This window comes from Saccostrea echinata, unplaced genomic scaffold (assembly GCF_033153115.1).
Source record: "Saccostrea echinata isolate AGI-Se365-2 ecotype Australia unplaced genomic scaffold, CSIRO_AGI_Sech_v1 ptg000022l, whole genome shotgun sequence".
NCBI classification, from domain to species: domain Eukaryota; kingdom Metazoa; phylum Mollusca; class Bivalvia; order Ostreida; family Ostreidae; genus Saccostrea; species Saccostrea echinata.
The window spans coordinates 16419040-16439461 of NW_026889771.1; the positions used below are offsets into that span (position 1 = coordinate 16419040).

Below are 20422 nucleotides of genomic sequence, written 5' to 3' on the forward strand. Positions count from 1 at the left end.
TATTCCAAAAAAATATTGACTGCACAGAATTTATGCGCTCAAGGTTCACTGTAATATGTATATGTATAAAACATTCATTCAGTATAATATAATAATACTGCACGTAGTTGAGTGTAACATTGAAAATTGTCACCCCTCGAAAACCATTGTCAACCGAGGGTGCGCCTTGGTTGACAATAGTTTTCGAGGGGTGACAATTTTCAATGTTACACTCAACTACACATTACATGCAATATTTGTATATTACTGGTTCCATGTTTTATGTATTTGTCGATATTTTAGTATGTATGTTATATGTGAGAATAGATTTGAATGACGCTTCACTGCCACCTTATTTTTGTTGTTTGTGTGTTGTACAATTATAACTGTTTACATTTTTTTTTTTACTTTTTATACAATAAATTGTTATACGAACACGTGCTTATCACTTTTTCTTAAGAAGCTATTCTTGGAAATCAGCAGCCTCAAATTCTTTAAGACTTGATTAAACTTTGGAAATAGAGTGTCTTAATATTTCAGGAATATTTTGCTATTGAAATTTTTGCGTATTTGTCCTGTCCACAAAAAATGGGCAACCGTTGAAAATAAGTATATACAGTGTTCTGAATGATACTAAGGAAACAGGTATCTGGTTAGATGACCACATGTAGATCAAAGATTTTAAATGTTTATTTCAAATTTTAAATATCACATTGCATCAATCTGACTCTAAAAAATGGAAGTGAAAAACTTCTACAGTATAATTCATGTTACAAATTAAAAATGTACATTTCAACAATTTTGTCTCTCTCTCTCTCTCTCTCAGAGAACAAAAACTTTCTTTCTTTCTTTTTTTTTTTGATATGACTAGAAAACACTCAGACATAAATGTTCTGCAAACAAATATTCATACATATATGACAATCATAAATAACCTAATTATTTAAATTAATAGATGGAAAAAAGTCAATGAAGATTGCAGTGAAAAATGAAAATCAAGTTACAAACAAAAACAAGAAAAAAAAAAGAAATATATGTAAATGTTGACAAAACTAAAGATAATTAAATATCATTAATATAAATAGATTCAATATTATGTTCACCAAGACAGAGACATCACAGATATGGGACACACTGATGATAAACCAGCTAAACAAAGAACTCAACAGGTACCAGTTAGGAGAACCAGTGTAACGGTCAATAAAACCAGCACTCAATTTAGAAGTGTAAACAGGTCCAGGTTCTGATCATAAACCATGAGACTGTATGAGGTATACTTTAAATTTAATTGAAATCAGCTCATATTAATAAAAAAGTTGGGCTCAGCTTTGATCATTTAGAACCAGACCTGCATGGTTAATTAAGGATCAGCCAGAATCTCCTTTGACAACAAATTCTGTTGTCAGAGCAAAGAATAAAGCCTTGTATGTAATCACTTTCCTCCTGCTAACAACTATTTCTGGCTACAGACTGGTACCAGACAACAGCTCTCTATGGATTCGGTTAATTATTTTATGATATGAACAGCAGAATACATATTATAATTGTCACAGTTACTGTAATGAGAATATGGGAACCAAATATGGCCTTCTTCACTTTGCTGTACTGTAAAGAAGAAAAAAAATGTATATTAAAATCTACATTTAAAGAATATGAAACATTTTTTCAAATCAAATCACTATAATTAATACAAGGAAGCAATGAACTACAATGTTCAATGAGTCACTCATTGAGGAAGTATAAACAATTTTACCAACAGTGATAAAATTGCTCCTTAATTTTGAGAAAGTCGATCGTTTAAATGTTGGATCAGTAGTGGACCCACTCTTGCAATTTGGGATGTCAATTTTATTATTAAAGTCAACAAGAATTCTTGTTGCATGTCAAGAAAGTATTACATGTACAGTATTTGGTAAGTCTTGATATAAAGTTCTTGATACTGTTACACATACATATTGATGATCATTGTAACAAACTAAGTATTTTGTATACATATAATAAATACTTATTGTACCCTGCTTTTGCTAAAAGATAGGATTAATTTGGGTCAGTCCACTGACTGACATTCTGTCTATATGTAACACTTTAGTTTCCAGAAGATTATCTCAAACAGTCCTTTATAGTTTTTGCAACAAGATTTATATCATAACTCATTATGATTTAACAATTATGAATATTGATTTTGTGGTCAAAAAGTTTAAGGTAGTAAGAAATTCACATGCATGTATATGTATATAAATGTAAATATGTAATTTATGTTTATTTCCATGTGATAACTCAGTTCTCTTTGAGCTTTTTAAAAGAAATTTCATATCATAACTTCTTATGACATTAAAAAGAACCCTATTGACTTTGAGATCAAAAAGGTCTAAGGTCAAGGGCAGTTTATATATTGCACAAAATGGTTTCCAAATGATAACTTTAGTTCTCTCTAAGCTTTGGAGATGAAAGAACTGCAAACAATAGCATTGTTCTCCCACCTACCTCCAAGTCAATTTTCAAAAGTTAACACATTTGAATGATTTTTTTAATATTTATATAGATATTTATATGAATTTTCATAAAATATCACTTCTTTGGGAAAACAAAGAGAGATAACTCTATAATTTAGGTAAAACTTGTGTTTTACACTATAGAAATCAATGGAAAACGGGAAATATTTTAAAAACATCCCCCCCCCCCCCCACAGTGAAACAAAAATTCCTTTTTACAGGTAATATGGACTGTCATTTCACAAATGCATACCAAAGCGTTTTGTGTTTAAATGGGGGGGGGGGGGGGGACAACATATGTTTACAGACAAAAAACTACAAAAATGGTTATTTTTTCACAAATTTCAAAGGGTTTTACAACTAAAATATTGTATTTTATTAATAATATTTATGTTTAATTTTATATGCTTAAAACCTAAGAAAAGATATTTTAAAATGTGTTGATGCTTTAAAGTCCGATTTCAATGGAAAATATCGTTTACAGAGAGAGTTAGCATGCATAGTTCTTTTATAACTCCCTATTGTGTAAATTTAGAAATATGCCTATTGATTTTTAGGTCAGATATTCAAATGATGCATTAAAAGGTTTTCAGACGATAATTGAATTCTGTTGTGTTTTTGTTATGAGTCATAAGGTGATGACCTTCTAACTTAAGACCAATATTGATTTTGAGACTACTGTGAAATGTCAAAGTCAATCCCTCTTTTCTTTCTTCATCTTCCACCCAATTCTTTTCTCCTTAAGCAGGGGACATTAATTCCCTAAATTAGCTTGTATATTTTAATTTTGAAACTAAAAAAAATATAAATATAATGCTGATATTACATTTTGTTTGTACACACATTTCAATACAAGTCAAATTACCTTCTATTTAAATGTATGAAAAGTACATAGAAAAGCACTTGTGTATAATTGTATTATGCTCCAAATTCCTTGGAAGATTAATATTGAGTGATTAAACATTATACTTCAGGTAGCTGATAATCTAGGGTAACTTCGTACACACAAATGACCATGGAAGTACTTAGGAAGGAAATTTTATGAGTACATGTACTATATAGTTACCGGTGGCTCAATGTCCAAGGAATGATTCACACTGGAGTAGTGTGGCTTTCTGTGCATTTCATAAATGTACGTCTGATCCCTCTTATGTTCTGTAATATAGTAAGAGCAAGAATCCAATGTAGCTCTTAATTACAACATATAAATACAGAATTCATGTCATACTGTTGAGTCACTTTATGTATAGACATGTATCAGAACTAGAGAACTTAAAATCAATAAATCCATATGACATATAGGATAAGTGTTCTTTAACTGACCTGCTCTTTTAGAAATAAAGCTGTGAACTTCCAAAATGAAGAAAACAATAAGCAGGTAGCAGACATATGCTATCAGAATGTAGCTTATGTAGAATGGGGCTCTAGCTTTGGCCAATTCCACACCAGCAAATAACGTCACAACTGGAAGGCAAAATGTTCACATTATATTTTTGGTACAAAATTTCAGTAATCCTTCTTTTTTAAAGGGCCAAACAGTACACTGTATGTTACGTAAATAAATTGTAAAACTTACTTGCTAAGAAATGGGCACCAGTGCCCACTGCCCAGTGAATCCAATTGAATATTTTTCTCTTTATGGTGCCAGGAAGGGGCCTCAGAATGGCTATTATGGGCTGAAATTGTACACAAAAGTCATCAACTTTCTTTTGGAGAGAAGCCTAGATACAGTCAAACCTCATTATCTCAAACTCTATGGGACCGAGAAAAAACTATCCGATGATTTGCGATATCCAGGGTAGATTACTTAGGGAATAAGTAGTTAGGACTTCCAAATCACTTTGACATATCCATGGTATTCGAGATATCAGTGTTCAAGATATATGGAAGTTCAACTGTATGTTTTCTGGTGTACACATTTTTTTTCATATACAAAGTGCATGGTTAAAACTAAAAGCAACATTGAATTATTTCCAAATAGTCAGTTGAAGTACAAATGGCTTTTGACACTTACATTAGCAATAGTAAAGAGAGTGACCAGAAGACCCATAACAGGGTGAGCCTGGTGAAAGGTTTTGCCATCAATCTGGAAAAAAAGAACACCCTCTGATAATGGAAAAGCAGATTAATAACATCTTAGGTTACAAGTTGTTCAAATAAATTTGTTCTTTTAAGTTCTTTGTTAACAACACTGAGGGGTTAAAAACAGTATTTTAAATAATGTGTAAGGTTTACACACTTTTGATCAGTTGAGACCTTATTGGCTTAATTAACCTCTTACCTGACTATATCCTTGTATTTCAACAAAAATCAGGATAATTCCCACCATTACACACAGAAACAGGGTTATCATACAGAACTTATGAGACTGAAAAAATGATAGGCATTTCATAACATTTACAAAGAATTTCTTATTTCATCTTGTATAGAATTTATACTATATTAACTTATATCTATAACTGATTGAGAGTACAATTGGTTATCCTCCAACAGCTCTGCTTTAGATAGGTGCACATGTGCAATTAGCTTTTGTGGATTTCTTAATTTAGACTGATTTATAAAAAAGCTACATTCTTCATAATAACTTCACAAGAGGCCCATGGACCACAACGCTCACCAGAGTTACTTTGGCCCTGCTGATCTTCACCAGATTTTCCCCCATGTAATACTTATTATAGCCCCATGATGATCAGACCTACCCCTGGGGGTCATGATTTGAACCATTTAGAATCTACACTACCCCAGGATGCTTCCACATAAGTTTCTGCTTTTCTGGCCCAGCGGTTCTTGAGGAGAAGATTTTTAAAGATTTTTCCTATATATTTCAATGTAAAACTTAGATTCCCTATGTGGCCCCACCCTACCCCAATTGAACAATTTAGAATCTATGCTATATCAGGATGCTTCCATGTAAGTTTTAGCTTTCCTAGTCCAGTGGTTCTTGAGGAGAAGATTTTTTAATGACCCCACTCTATTTTTTGTTTTTTCTTGATTATCTCCCCTTGTAAGGGGGCTAGGCCTTTCATTTTAAAAAATTAAACTCCCTTTTACCCAAGGATGCTTTGTATAAACTTTGGTTAAAATTGCCACAGTGGTTTTTGAGGAGAAGTTGAAAATGTGAAAAGTTTACAGACGGACGGCGGACAATGGATGATCAGAAAAGCTCACTTGAGCTTTGAGCTAAAAAGTACATTTGTCAACAAATATACTCTCATTCTTCTTATAAACAAGATCATTCTAACACCTGCTCCTTAAAGACTAAATTGTTAATCTTTGATACCGACATAGTTCCTTGCCATAAAACCAATTCTCTAAAGAGTTTGTCAAGAAATTGTAAAATTCTGACAAGAGAGATGTATGGCAAACACTATATAAGGTTATGAACAATAACATGCACTAGATTTAGACCTGTACACAGTTAAGCTCACCTGGTACCAGATTCTCTCCCTCAGACATGTTTCCTCTAGCCACACAGTCTTATAGTATCTAACAGCAATAATTCCTATACTAGCTAGACAGATCCAGGCAATAACCATCAAACAACCTAATAAAGAGAAAAGCCATATGTACTGGCATAATACAACTAAACATGTACATATCTATAAAGTTAAGTGAATTTTATTGTCAGGATTATAAAAATGTTTTCCTAAATAAGAGGCTGTTGGGACATGTTCGACAAAGTTGATTATTATGGACCAAAAATTGACAAGCATACTCCCCAAAGGTACAGGGGTGCAGTCCATGGATGCTGGAAGAGAGGTTTTGGACCTACTACACATTCCCCCAGCACACGCTTAAAGTTTGGTTTTTATTCTCTCTCTCTCTTTGGGAAATGACATAGTTACTCAAGCATACTACAGTAGGCCTAGCTATGACTTGTGGCCTAGAAAATACTAACTTTTCTCAAGAATAACATTTTTAGGCAAGTATGGGCTTCTATTGCTTCTTTCCTGGTAAATGATGACTCGGAAAAAAAAAATCCTTTTGGTGTCCTAATTTTCAACTTCATCATTTTAGGCTTAGACTTTAACTGGAGCAAAAGAATTTTACAATTCTTCCAAAAGTAATGCTGTGTATCTTAAAGCTGTTTTTTACTACATAAGTAAGAAAGGTGTCTTATTGGTTTTAAAGGATTTGAATTTCAAAGCTTAAAAAATTTATTAACTTGCCACATTAACATAATGTTTAATGTATATCCTATTCATTCTTTCAAAAGGCCAATTGATTCAGGGCAAACAATTTAACTTAACAATTGTAACTAAAATAATTTCTTACTGAAAGTTATTTGATTATCATAATAATTACATACCATGAACTTTGACCAGGAAATACACAGCCTTCCCCTGTATGTTGCTGTGTTTCTGGAGATCCACAGGTTTTGAGGACACAATCGGGAGATCCCGAACACTGTGTCTCCTCTTCACTCCTGTTCAATGTGATAATGCACTGTGAAATCTCTAATTTTAATGGGTTTTATTTTTGTTGTTTTCATGTTATGAGGGGACACACAAATTCATGTCCCCACAAAATGCTTAAATTTTATATCATACATTGTAGTATCATTTTTTTCCCTTCAACCATGAAATTAAAGCCCCTCAAACAAATACTTTTTTCTCTATCTATTAAAATTTGATCCCTCAAAAATAAGTGATTTTACAGTATAGTTACACGATGAATGACATCTATGGCTCACTTTTTGAGTAACCTAGATAACTAGAAACTAAAAAATTGTAAAACTTTGAGAGGATTTTCCCTGTTCATTCAGTCGAGATTTGAAGTGTAACAAATAAGTTAACCACACCTTCTGAGGCCTCTCCATAAGCAAAAAACATGTAGTAATCATTGTTCAAGTCAAAGATTTGTTTTTCATCTGGAAGCTGCTTCTTCCTGGAGAACTGGCAGATCATCACCCCATCGATATAACTTCCTGAAACGTCACTCAATCCCAAACCACTCTGCAAATAAATCAATTAATCAACACATGAAGTGAAAACTTTGGGTACGTGGCGTAATTTTTTTGAATTCTGAATTTCTGTAAAATTTAGGAATGAATATGAAACATGAAGGTTTGATGGATAACTACCTGTTTTAATCTTGTGTTTGATTTGGTGACATCATTAAATGACTGGTGAACCAGAATAAAGCCCTCCTGTCTAATGCACTCTGTCACACTGTCATCACCCTGTAACAGAATAATGACTATATGTATTTATTCCTTCTTTTTTAGAGGGTGGAGATGGAGGGTTGGGATTTGCTTAAAGAGCTCTTTTTTATGCAAACATGGTGAAGTTTCTAGGATACTGATTTTTATGTCAAATATCATCAGAAATTATATATTTGCATCAAGATAATCATGTCTGATAAGGTTTGAATATAAATACTGTTATACATCATGATAAGATAAATCATCTCAAACATAAAACTAAATTTAATTAAATTCTTTTTCTCCAATAAGCATGCACAACCATGCATTACTAATTATGCAATTATTTGCATTTCAAGGACAGTGAATGAAGGTATTTTTAATATTTTATATAAGAAGTACTTCCCTTGATTCAATATATATAATTCAATATTTGCTATATCATTAAATTTTTCTTTTGATAATTACATACATGTGATATGTACAGGCTGTACACAAAATGTACAGTTTTTTGAGCCCATTCATCGTGTACCGGCGGGACACCAAAATTCACGGAATATGAAAATCTGATAATTGTGTAGTGTACACAAACCATCGCGTGCGAAGGTGTGAACTGCCAATTGGGATAATTATCTTGCTATAAATCTGTATCAAATACCCCTTTAGGTAGCTTTATTTTTTAAGGGGTACTTAATTACTGTTAAAATGTTTCGTATACGTAACTTGATTGAAAAAAATTAAGCCAACTTCTAAAGTTGATATACATGACTTTAGTCTTAATATACGTGAATCTGACCCAGATCTTCGTAGGTATAAAATATACGATGTTTATTACAATGATTACGATGGAATTTCATCAGAATTTAAGCGATATTTTATACCATTTTTTGGTACTGTTTTTTTATAGGCAGTGTACAGTTTTTTCACCCAAATTCCAGTTTTTTTATGGCTCCTGTACAGTTTTGTGGTCATTGACTTATCACATGTATGTAATTAAATATTTTAATATGCAGTATGAACATGACAGAGAATTGCTTAACATGCAAGTACCCTGAAGTAAAGATACCATCACCAATGATAAATTCATGACCTCAGGGTAAAAATAAGTGTGTAACTACATACTAATTCAATATGCAACAGGAAGAGAGAAATTTCAATGGACCAGACCAGGGTTTAAACACTAGGATTCCTGAAATTTAGACTGGTGCTTTTTTCCACCTGAGCTACCCTGGGCTTAATTGACAAATGAACTTGCCCGACCACCACAAAGACATTCTATTTCTAAAAACCCATGTTATTGTTTAAGTACTCAACATTTTACCTTGGAAGGGAAAATAACATTATTTGAACAAATTTAAAATCTTCTACCTTCATAAGGACAATTTATGCCAAATTTGGTTGAAACTTGCCCTATGATTATGGAAGTCAGGTAACAGACAAATAACAGAGGGGGACACTGACAAACTTCAAGCAGAAAAACTAAATTTGGGCTTTTGGGGCAAAAAATCCACCAAAAACATTAGTGCAATATAATTTTTATTTTAAACTAGAATTTGTACTTGCAGTGTAATAGAGTGCTGTAATATGAATGTTAAATTATGCTTGATCTAGACAAAGATGGCTGGTATATGACAGCTACTAATTTCTACCTGACAAAAATGGGACTATTATTACATCATGTCAATATATCAGCAGTCACCTGAATGTCCAAATAACTGTTTTGATCATTAGTTATAGTATACATGTATTGAATAGATTTGTAAAATAACCTCCAGTAATAAGCTTTTCCATCAATATCATGTATGTCTAAAATTATTTATTTTCTAATTGGTTTAGATCTCATCATATGTACCATTAGTTTCTCAACAAATCAATTTCAGAAATTTGAGAGCTAGTCCATATATCTTTCTGTTAGATTGAGAGAAAACAGTTTTGAGTTTTTGAATTTTTTATATATAAATTATTAATTTCGCTCATATTTACAAAAACAGTATAATTGTTCGATGATATAGAGAAATTTGAATGGTTTATGTAATTGCATTTGATCTTGATATACATGGTAACTACAATATGAAGCATAAAACTATCAACACATACATGCAAATAACCTTCCTCCTTTGACTTTCCATCATGCACCCTCACCTCCTTTTAATTACCATGTCACCATCTCCTTCATGCATACACCATCAGTTGTATGGCTAAGACAATGACACACACCATTCACCATTTTCTTTTCAGTTACCATTCTTTTATCCTCAGAGAAGCCCACTGCAATCCAGTGGTCATTTGGGTCCATTGTAGAGAATTTCTTCCTCATCTCAAACTGTACATGTTCCCCAGTGTCATTCCATGTAATGATGAAGTCACACTGCCCCCCACTGCACTTGGCAAAACAGCCCTTGGTTTTCCCACACCCAAAGTCTGCTTGGAGGGTTTCATTCTGCAACACACAGAACAATTAAGGTACTTGCAATTATTAAAGATAATTTTCTTATCCAAAAATACTGTATACTGACATTTTTTGGGACCATTTATTTTTGGAATCATTAGCAATGGTTTTGTCAATGCAATGCAAAAGATAAATATTGCAATCACAAGTATTGCCAGAGAAAAATAATCAGTTATTCCTAAAATTGTAAAAAATTAATTATGCTAATAATAAATGCATATTGGTAGGAAAAAAATCACTAAATTTGCAGGATGCTAAAATAAACTGTTGAACAGTACAATATATGTACCATGCTCACAGATACAGTTTATTATAAACTATAACATTAAACAGTTTATAAATGTGCTATTCTGCCTAAAACCTACTAAAAAAAGATCATCTTTCAACAACAAAAACAATTAATATGAGGTTTTTGAATGAAAACCTTGGCTAGGCCTTTCAAAATCTGCTGGTACCCAGCAAAATTATGATTGTACCAGCCAAAATATGTAATGGAGAAAAATTCAATTACTTTTTTAATTAAAACCCCTTCCACAAGGTACCTCCCATTTTTGTAAAAGTCTAATCTTTCTGAAAGCCCAGAAACCTATAGATATCAATAAGTGCCATAGATTTTTTTAAAATATCATGGGATCACCTCTTAGAAAGATCAGTTAGATACTCACGTGAGAATGGGTGTGCTTGTCATGATCATGAATGGTTGTGGTTCTGATAGTGGTGGATGGGGCCTTGGTTGTGAAAGGTCTCAATGTTGTAGGTGGTTGCCATGGTGTGGTGGGCCTTTGAGTCACTTTACTGGTTGTTGTGGTAGGTCTATGAGTGGTAGTGGTGGTGGTAGTGGGTGCCACTGTGGTTGTGGTTGTAGATGAAGTGGTGCTAGTGCTGGAGGTAGTGGTAGTTGGCATATTAACTAAATATGCCTGGAAATTGATAATATTCTCTGATGTTGGTGGTGCTGGGTCATACATATGGGGAAGCTTCAATCCTAGGACAGATATCAAATTTATTTTCTTTATGCTAGTTGTTTTATCTGTTAATTTTCAACAATTACAGTAAACACTATGAAACACAATGGATACAATGACAATTTCAGCCAGTAAAAGAGAAAAAAAATGCAATCACAAATTATTAACATGCATAAAAACATTCCAGCTGTTCCTGAAAATACATATCATGTACATAATTGGTCAAATCAGGAGTTGTCAAATTTTTGCTATTAATTTGTGATTTGATCATAATGGAAGAAAAAAATCTAAGCCTTATAAAATCAAAATTATTTATAGCTTCTTTTTGTATTACAGCTAATTACCTGGCATCTCAAAATTAATGCTTGTATGTATACCCATATGTGATCAAACTCCAAATATTTAAAATTGCAAAAAATCCTATGCCAAGTCAAAAGATAGAAAATATCATACCCTGTCCTCCTCTAAAAGGATCTATAATATATTAGACAGAAATTAAATATAAATTCTGCTTTTTTAAGTACACATACAGTACATTTTTTCTTGCAAAAATGTACTGTATGTGTACTTAAAAAAGCGGGCTTCATATTTTAGCAGCTTTGGCGCAAACAACAATGTGCTAATTCATGAATACCGTTAAAAAATCATTTATAAATACAAAATATGACGCGGACATATGAAGCGCTAATTCATGATTATGCCAACTACTCAATACCCAGTGATTGTGCTAAATTTTGAATAAGTCAATTTATGTACACGTACAGTATTTATGAATCATTCTGAGAGTTTACCTTCAATTGCTGTTCCATGAGCAAATAAGATGTGCCAAGGTTTGTTGAGGTTAAACAGTCGGCTCTCGGTTGGAACCAGTTTTTCCCTGGTGAATCCACATGTAAAAATGCCATCCACAAAAGAACCATACTCTTGGCTAAGTCCAAGTTTGGGCTGAAGAAAAATTGTCAAAATGAGGTTATTAATGATAATTATAATGTCATGAACATCAGAGCTAAAAGCAGTTAATGTTTTCCAAAGTATGAATTCTGAACACTTATATAGAAAACATCTTTCATGTTTAAGAAAAACTGGGGTAAACTTTATCTCACATCTCTTAGCCTTGAGTTGCTGTGAGTATCCGAGTTGTATGACTGGAAAGCACTGATTCGTCCACCTACAGACATACACTCGGTTACACTGTCACTGCCCTGCAAACAAGACATTACATTACATTTATATCAAGTCTTAACTTGTACACATTGGTATGGTTATTTAGTATATTTTTACTTCATAATGGCACATTAAAGCCCTTAATTGTTCATTACTTTCAGATTTACAACTATAGGTTATAGACTATTACATTGTAATTGTGTTTAAGACTAGAGTATCTTAATTTGCTTTTAGATATCATCAAAGTAAATTTATTAACAACATTCTATAAAATGTTGCAACTACCATTAACATATTGATTAAGGTCTAGTTTAAGAAACCTTACCATTTTGTCATCATAAGAGAAGCCCACTGCCACCCATCTATCTCCCCCAAGGGGGATATGTGCATTAATCTCCATGTCTAAGTATCCCTCTCTGTCCCTCCAGGAGATGATAAAAGAGCACACACCCCTTCTGCAGTCATGGAAACAACCTTTGGTTTTGTTACAGTCAGGATCAGGAGGCAAATACGTACCCTGCAGTTAGAAAAAGGAAACTGAGGTATTTCATCTATAGGCAAATATTTAAGTTCTCTACAACTTCAGCAAACTTGAATAAAAAGAATTAGCATTGAAAAGCTATAATAATATTATATAGCTTAATGTTTCCAAATAGACTATCATTAAAAATATGATAAAAAATATATTATTCATGGTCTGGGGAACCGGGGTGGGGGTGGGGGCATAGGGGGGGTGCCCCCCCCCCCCCAATAATTTTTCTGATACATGTATATAGAGTACTATAGAAAACAATTAGAAACTATATGCTTGTGCCCCCTCAATTAAAATGTCTGATGACCTTTTTTTTTGTTTGTCAAGGAACTTTTGGCAGTCGATAGTGCCCCCTCCACTGAAAATGTATGGCTGTGCCCCCCCCCCCCCCAACTAAAATTGCTTCCTCCTGGCCTGTTATTCTAGATAAACATCTACTACAAATTATTATATGTGCTCCAATGTTTATTTAATAGGCTTTTTTCTCTCATACAATTGTCACTTCTACCAAGCTGAAATCAAATGCAATATGCTCAAATAAACTCCCTGTCAATGAATGAGGAAATATATGTTGCCAAAACTTCCAGTCAGAAGATAAGATGAATATGGCCATTGTCGGACTTCCCTAACAAGATCACCTGACATAAGTCCAACCTTTAGCTGGCTGTATAATAGCCAAGAATGACATTTTTATCACCTTGGCTATATAAAATTGCACTTATAAATGTAAACCACACATTGCATTAAATGTCTACAGATGGAGCTCACAGTGGCCCTTATATAGTGTTGAAAGAATGCATCTGTTTTCACAAATATTTAAAAGCTATATATGAATATAGTCACAGCTAGCTGTCCAGATAAAGATGATTCTAAATGAAAAAGTAAACTACTGAAGTAATTAAAATTTCCAGTCTCATATTTAAATTTTATTACTGATAAGATCAGTTTTATTGGCAAACTACTAAAATTAAAGTTTTATTAAAATGTATTTTAACAGCTACATGTAGGATACCATTTATAATACATACAGTAAAATGTATATCAAAAGAAATAAGTAAAGACACTACAAACTAGGCTTTATTGACACACCTGGGAAGAATTCACCTACGCAAATGATCAAAAATTGATTGATTCATCATTCTGCAAGCAGGTAAACAAATGGTTGACCAAAATGGCCCCAATTATACCTTGCATGCAATAATTTCTGTATAATTATTCATTAACTGAGCATTGATAATTGTGATCTACTTCTGACCATTTGTTCATCAAAGAAAGACTAATATCATTATTATCTACAGTAAATTTATCCTACACAATTTAAGATCACATCACTCTTCAACTTCAAGTATAGTACAGTTTCATTTATCATGATGGTGCTAGTGGTAAATGAAAAATGTATGAATTAATTTCTTTAAAAGAAAGAAAATGAAAATTGTGAACAAATGTGACAAATTACCTGAGGAGGTGTAAAGGGCTTCATTGTTGATTGTGATGTCGTTGGTTGAGGTGTGGTTGTTGTTGGTTTGGGTGTTGTTGTTGTTGGTTTAGGTGTAGTTGTAGTTGGTTTAGGTGTGGTTGTTGTTGGTTTAGGTGTGGTTGTAGTTGGTTTGGGTGTGGTTGTAGTTGGTTTAGGTGTGGTTGTCGTTGGTTTAGGTGTGGTTGTTGTTGGTTTGGGTGTGGTTGTAGTCGGTTTGGTTGTGGTTGTAGTCGGTTTAGGTGTTGTTGGTTTAGGTGTCGTAGTTGTTGGACGCTGTGTTGTTGGTTGCGGCGTCGAAGTCCGTGGTGGTGGTGAGGGTGGCTGCACAGGTTCGTTACAGACAGGTGAGATGTTATTTGTTAGACTGAGTACCTGGCTCTGTGCCAGTCTCACTGAACTATAAGCATCATACACAATCGGAGAATTGACAGCAACCCAAAAAGTTGTATATTCTTGCAAAATGGTAGCCCTGAAAAGAGAAGTGCATGACCACTTGTGATGATTAGAACATTCAAAGCAACACACATACTGCTTGCAGCTTCATCTTTAAATTTTTTTTTAATTGAGTCACTATTGGATTAAATCAAGCAATGATCTTTATATAAATATTGAATGTTTTTATTAATTTTTTTTTTTAAAAATCATAAAAATTGTATTTATATTCTTTGAGAGTAAGTGAACTCAGTGCAGAAAATGTGCAAGGTATTAGTCCTGAAACATTTAAGTTTATTCAATATGATTGAACCATTCAAATCTCTGAACATTCAAAAAATCATAAAAAGTTAATTTATGTTCACCTGCGTCCAACCATCATCGCAAGCCACGGGTTTTGTGTCCATTCTATTTTCCATTTTGTGGAAATAGAATGGACACAAAACCGTGGCTTGCGACGATGGTGTCCAACCTTCCAGGTGAAAAAAAAAAAACAATTAAAATTCCTACATTGGACCAAAAATAGATTACAAACTTCCAAACTGCTGATTGGTTATTTTTATTTTTGTCCTCCAATGAAATTTAGCATCTCTTATTGCATTTCTAAATTTATTTAGGACTTCAACAGAAAATCAAGACAGATGACTGCTGAACGAGTCTGTATCAATTAATATGGTTACTTTTTTTGCTCAATATGATGAGGTTCCCCAGAAGTTCAGTATATTCACCTCATCCTTTGGGCTTGGTGAATTTTGTACTTCTTGGGTAGCTAAACCATTGCATTGCCTCAAAAACCAGCAAAATTATATAATAATTGTTTAATAATCATTCTTTAGTGTACTATGTACACATTTATCAGTTCTGATTAATCTGCTGCTAAAGACATTTTCTAAAAAAACAAGATGTGTTTGTGAAACACTGATGCCCCCGTATGGCAGCTTATGGCGAAAGTTAAAGTTTCTTCAAATGCAAGTCAAAATCCAGGCCAAAAGATAAAAAATGTTGATACCCAAAGAAAGGTCTTGTCTCAAGGAATACACCTGTGAAATTTGAAAGACCTAGATACAACTGTTCAAAAGTTATGGCCAAGGTTAAAGTTTTTTAAATAAAAATCAAACGTCAAGGTCAAGGTCAAAGTGGTTGGTATCGAAAGGAAGATCTTGTCACAAGGATTACATATGTGAAGTATGAAAGCCCTAGCACCAACCATTCAAAAGTTATGGCCAAGGTTAAAGTTTTTCAAAAGTAGGTCAAACTCCTAGGTCAAGGTCAAAAGGTCAAAGTGGTGGTTGGTATCCAAAGGAAGGTCTTGTCGCAAGGATTACATATGTGAAGTATGAAAGCCCTAGCTCCAACCATTCAAAAGTTATGGCCAAGGTTAAAGTTTTTCAAATGTAGGTCAAACTCCTAGGTCAAGGTCAAGGGGTCAAAGTGGTTGATATTCAGAGGAAGGTCTTGTCACAAGGAATACACATGTGAAGTTTGAAACCCTAAGCACCAGCTGTTCAAAAGTTATGACCAAGGTTAAAGTTTTTCAAAAGTAGGTCAAGGTCAAAGGGTCAAAGTGGTTGGTATCCAAAGGAAGGTCTTGTCACAAGGATTACATATGTGAATTATGAAAGCCCTAGCATCAACCATTCAAAAGTTATGGCCAAGGTTAAAGTTTTTCAAAAGTAGGTCAAATTCCTAGGTCAAGGTCAAAAGGTCAAAGTGGTGGTTGGTATCCAAAGGAAGTTCTTGTCGCAAGGATTAAATATGTGAAGTATGAAAGCCCTAGCTTCAATCATTCAAAAGTTATGGCCAAGGTTAAAGTTTTTCAAAAGTAGGTCAAACTCCTAGGTCAAGGTCAAAGGGTCAAAGTGATATCCAGGAGAAGGTCTTGTCACAAGGAATACACATGTGAAGTTTGAAACCCTAAGCACCAGCTGTTCAAAAGTTATGGCCAAGGTTAAAGTTTTTCAAAAGTAGGTCAAACTCCAAGGTCAAGGTCAAAAGGTCAAAGTTGTTGGTATGCAAAGGAAGGCTTTGTCACAAAGAATACACATGTGAAGTTTGAAACCCCAACCACCCACTGTTCAGAAGTTATGGCCAAGGTTAAAGTCTCATAAAATTTTGCAAAAGTGGGTCAAACTCAAAGGTCAAGGTCATAAGGTCAAATATGATGGTACCCAAAGAAAGGTCTTGTCACAGGGAATACACATGTGAAATATGAAAGCCATAACTCCAACCAATCAAAAGTTATGGGCAAGGTTAAAGTTGACAACAGACAGACAGACAAACAGACAAACGGACAAACAAACAGACAAACAGACAGACAGGACAAAAACAATATACCCCCGGGATCTTTCGATCCGGGGGCATAAAAAAGTATAGACTTTAACTATGATTTTGACCCAAAAGACCTAAGAAGGCTTTATATCTTTCTTATAATGAGATATTATCATCTGATCAAGCTCTGGGTTTCTGTGCTCCTTTCAAGTACGCAAGGTACAAATGGATGGAAAAATGATTTTTACATGTCATTGCCATGCACTGATGACAACAAAATCATGAACAGATGATTAGACACAACACATGGACAACACAAAATGATACTTATAGGTTGGCAATAATCTGTAGGCAACACAAGAATATGTTCAACAGAGACTTTTATTTTACTGAAAACAGTGCATGTTCTTTTTTTTCTCAGGAAATCCTCACCTAAATACAACATGACCTTGTGGGACTCTAGGAGCTTGCCAGACAACTCTTATCTTTGTCTTCTCTTCACTTGATGTATGTGTTAAAGCCTGTCCTCTTATTCCCTAAAATACAAAATATACAGTTAAAGTAGTATCACTGAGGGAGTTAGCAAGATTCCAGTTCCTCAAGAGCAAGCCTATTTCCCGAGGCAAAACCAAGGGGAAGAGGCCTCCACTTGGGGAACTGGAATCTTGCTGACTCCCTCAATGATATACTTTATTTGTTTTATTGGATAATTACTTGTAGAATTATGACTTATCCAAGAGAATGAAATATTTTGTAGGTTGGGTTAATTTCCTCTCAAAAAGAATTTCAGCTGTACCTAATAGAACTACTGTCAGAGTAAGAATCATTTTCCTAGTCATTTTCAAATAAAATCATGAGAGTTTAAACACTGTAATTTAAAAAATAAACTAAACTAAATAACAAGTAAGGTTGTTTGGGTAATCAGCACTCATGCATCTATTTTATCAAACAAAATTTTGCTTTATTGATTTTCCATTTTAATTGAAATGCAAAAAAGCATACTTTGCAAAATTTGACAAATTGAAATCCTTAATTCAATGAGAGTTATCTCTCTTAGCAGGGAGTCAATGATCCTTAAGACCTATGGACAACAAAGCTCGAATGTATAGATATATTAAAATCATTAAAACACATATGCATATATAAATGTAGTCATACCAAAGAGACATAAGATTTACGGATTCAACAATTTTATTCTATTCCACATTACCTTTTCAATTTTACAGAATTCAGTTTGTTGTTCTATATAATTATTTTTATTTTACAAAAATGGATTCTTTAATGTGGCTCTACCCAAGCACGAAGGCATTGTTTTAAACAAACTGGAATTTATTTGATTAGTAAATATCACTTGACTTATTTAAGATAAAAAAAAATCTTGTCTAGTACGTACATTACGACTATCAGGACACGTGTACTGATAGGGAGCATTGTTGTACATGCCAAACACTCCGATCTTTACGTCCTGAGTAGAAAATTGCGCCAATCTTGGCTGAATTAAAAATCCTTTAAAAGAATATCCTTTGCAAGCCTGAATTGTCACTGAAAAATTAAAAAAAAAAATACAATTATATTGTTATAGTAGTCTACATTTTTCACATTGAAAATTGTACATGAAATAATATTAATATTTTCATGGTATAACATGTTTTACATTGTATATATTGTCTTTTATCTGTAATCATTTTAATCAACTGTTTGTCTGTTTTGGACTCTTGATTTTGTTTTCTTTTTATGCAATCAAAATCCTCGCATTCGAGTGGAAATTTTTTTTGTTTTTTTGTTTTGTGTGTGTTTTTTTTTTTTTTTTTTTTTTTTTTTTTTTGCAACAAGCTAAGTATAACTTACCTACAACTTGCTCCAGAGGACGATATGACGTTTTGGACACGGTGATTACGTAAGGGACTGGGATTGTTTGTGGCTGGTTAGCACTGTGCCAGGGTGTGAGGGAGGAACATGCCTGAGCCCCCGCGCCCTGACTGTAAGCACTGACTGATGACGCCCAATAAGACACAAGTATATTTAACACGCAGATAAAAGACAATCTGCATCTCCAGTGTGTCATTCTTCATATGTCAATGTACAGTTATCAGAGGTTACTGGGAAGTCTGCAACAAAATTTATTCGATTTCTCACTACCAAACGTTTCTACAGTGCAAAAGCCTAATGAGCTTATTACGTAGGAGGAAATATATTTCAACAAGATATAATACGACATTTTAAAAAAAAAATATTGCATGATACTTTGCACTTGAGAAGATGGAGGGTACGATCACCATTCGTCGAAATTTGGAATCAAAAAACAAAATAAGGTATATTGATATACATGTAGTCTATGTTTGTTCGAAGTTTTACTGAAACTCATAACTAGATAATGTTGGACATCCTTTCCACCGCACTCCCACCCCAAAACCCTCACCAGTTGCAACTTGGTTTCGAAAAAAAGTGTGCATTATCCAAAATCAACTTCTGTCTTTACAGATTGATGTAAACCCCCCCCCCCCCCATCTGATTAGTCTTCTTGATAACACATGCATTATACATTTCACGATATTGAGTTGAATTATCACATGTATAAATAGCAAAAAGAAAATTCCAAAGATGTGGTTATAATCTTAAAAACTTCAAGTTCTAATACGAAAGTGTACGCTCTCTCATAAAAAAAAATAATATAACAAATGTAGTCATAGATTCGGTCAATTTATAAATAAATGAATTTCACAGAAAACCATATATATTGACTCCGTACTTCGTGCTCAGTTGATATGCTTTCTGTGAAGTCGATATATCTATGGACTGACCTCGTGAAAAGGCTATACATGTATGTGTATGATATACATGTACGCCATGACATCCTCAGCATTGAAAGAGAGGGGGGAGAGAGGAGCTTGTTTTAAATCCAAATCAGATTGTGCACATTACATCCTCTGTAGACGAATGAAAAACATACGTCTCGGTGAATAAAAATGCATCTTCTGAATTACTAATATTCTTCAGCGGCCGACTCAAAAAATTTTGACAAGCAAAAAAGTAAGAAATAGATCAATAAAAAAATAATAAAAAAACAAACGAACAACAACAAAACAATGTCCCAAACTTGCTCTCCTACATATACTTGTAAAGAGATTTCAGTGTATCTCCAGGAAAGGTTGGGGGTTCCAATAATCTTTTTTTGGGTTACTGTGTAAAATAACTCTGACAAATCCGGGGCGGGGGGGGGGGGGGTCCGGACCCCCAGTGACTGCTGGGTCCGCTACTGATATACATGTAAGTGGTTTCACTTACCTTTGTATAAATCTGATAGATATCCAGTGATACAAAAGGAATTATTAATTATTTTAAATTCACGTCACAAAAGGATAAATGTAATTTGGAAACAAGCACTAGCCTCTTGCTCCAGACTAAGTCAGGATTAAAAATAAGGTGTAAGAAATAAAACAAATATCATGTGTGATAAATCGCATTATTGCACTGATACTTCCGAATGTTCGATGACCCATCAATTGATTGGTGTGTTGATG

At 33.7% G+C, this 20422-nt stretch overlaps 1 protein-coding gene across 1 annotated transcript; it reads right to left on the reverse strand.

Annotated features, from left to right (window-relative positions):
• Positions 1-1300: 1300 nt before the first annotated feature.
• Positions 1301-18966, reverse strand: LOC133191004 (putative ferric-chelate reductase 1). Its single transcript, XM_061326670.1, has 20 exons — positions 18750-18966; positions 18295-18443; positions 17334-17437; positions 14181-14670; positions 12518-12709; positions 12132-12230; positions 11820-11973; positions 11482-11502; positions 10729-11048; positions 9857-10054; positions 7555-7653; positions 7273-7426; positions 6781-6897; positions 5900-6015; positions 4753-4839; positions 4486-4557; positions 4048-4147; positions 3795-3935; positions 3538-3626; positions 1301-1584 (listed from the first exon to the last, which is right to left on the reverse strand). The coding sequence occupies exons 1-20, from the start codon at positions 18964-18966 to the stop codon at positions 1492-1494; spliced, it is 3012 nt and encodes a 1003-aa protein (XP_061182654.1). The 3' UTR covers positions 1301-1491.
• Positions 18967-20422: the final 1456 nt, after the last annotated feature.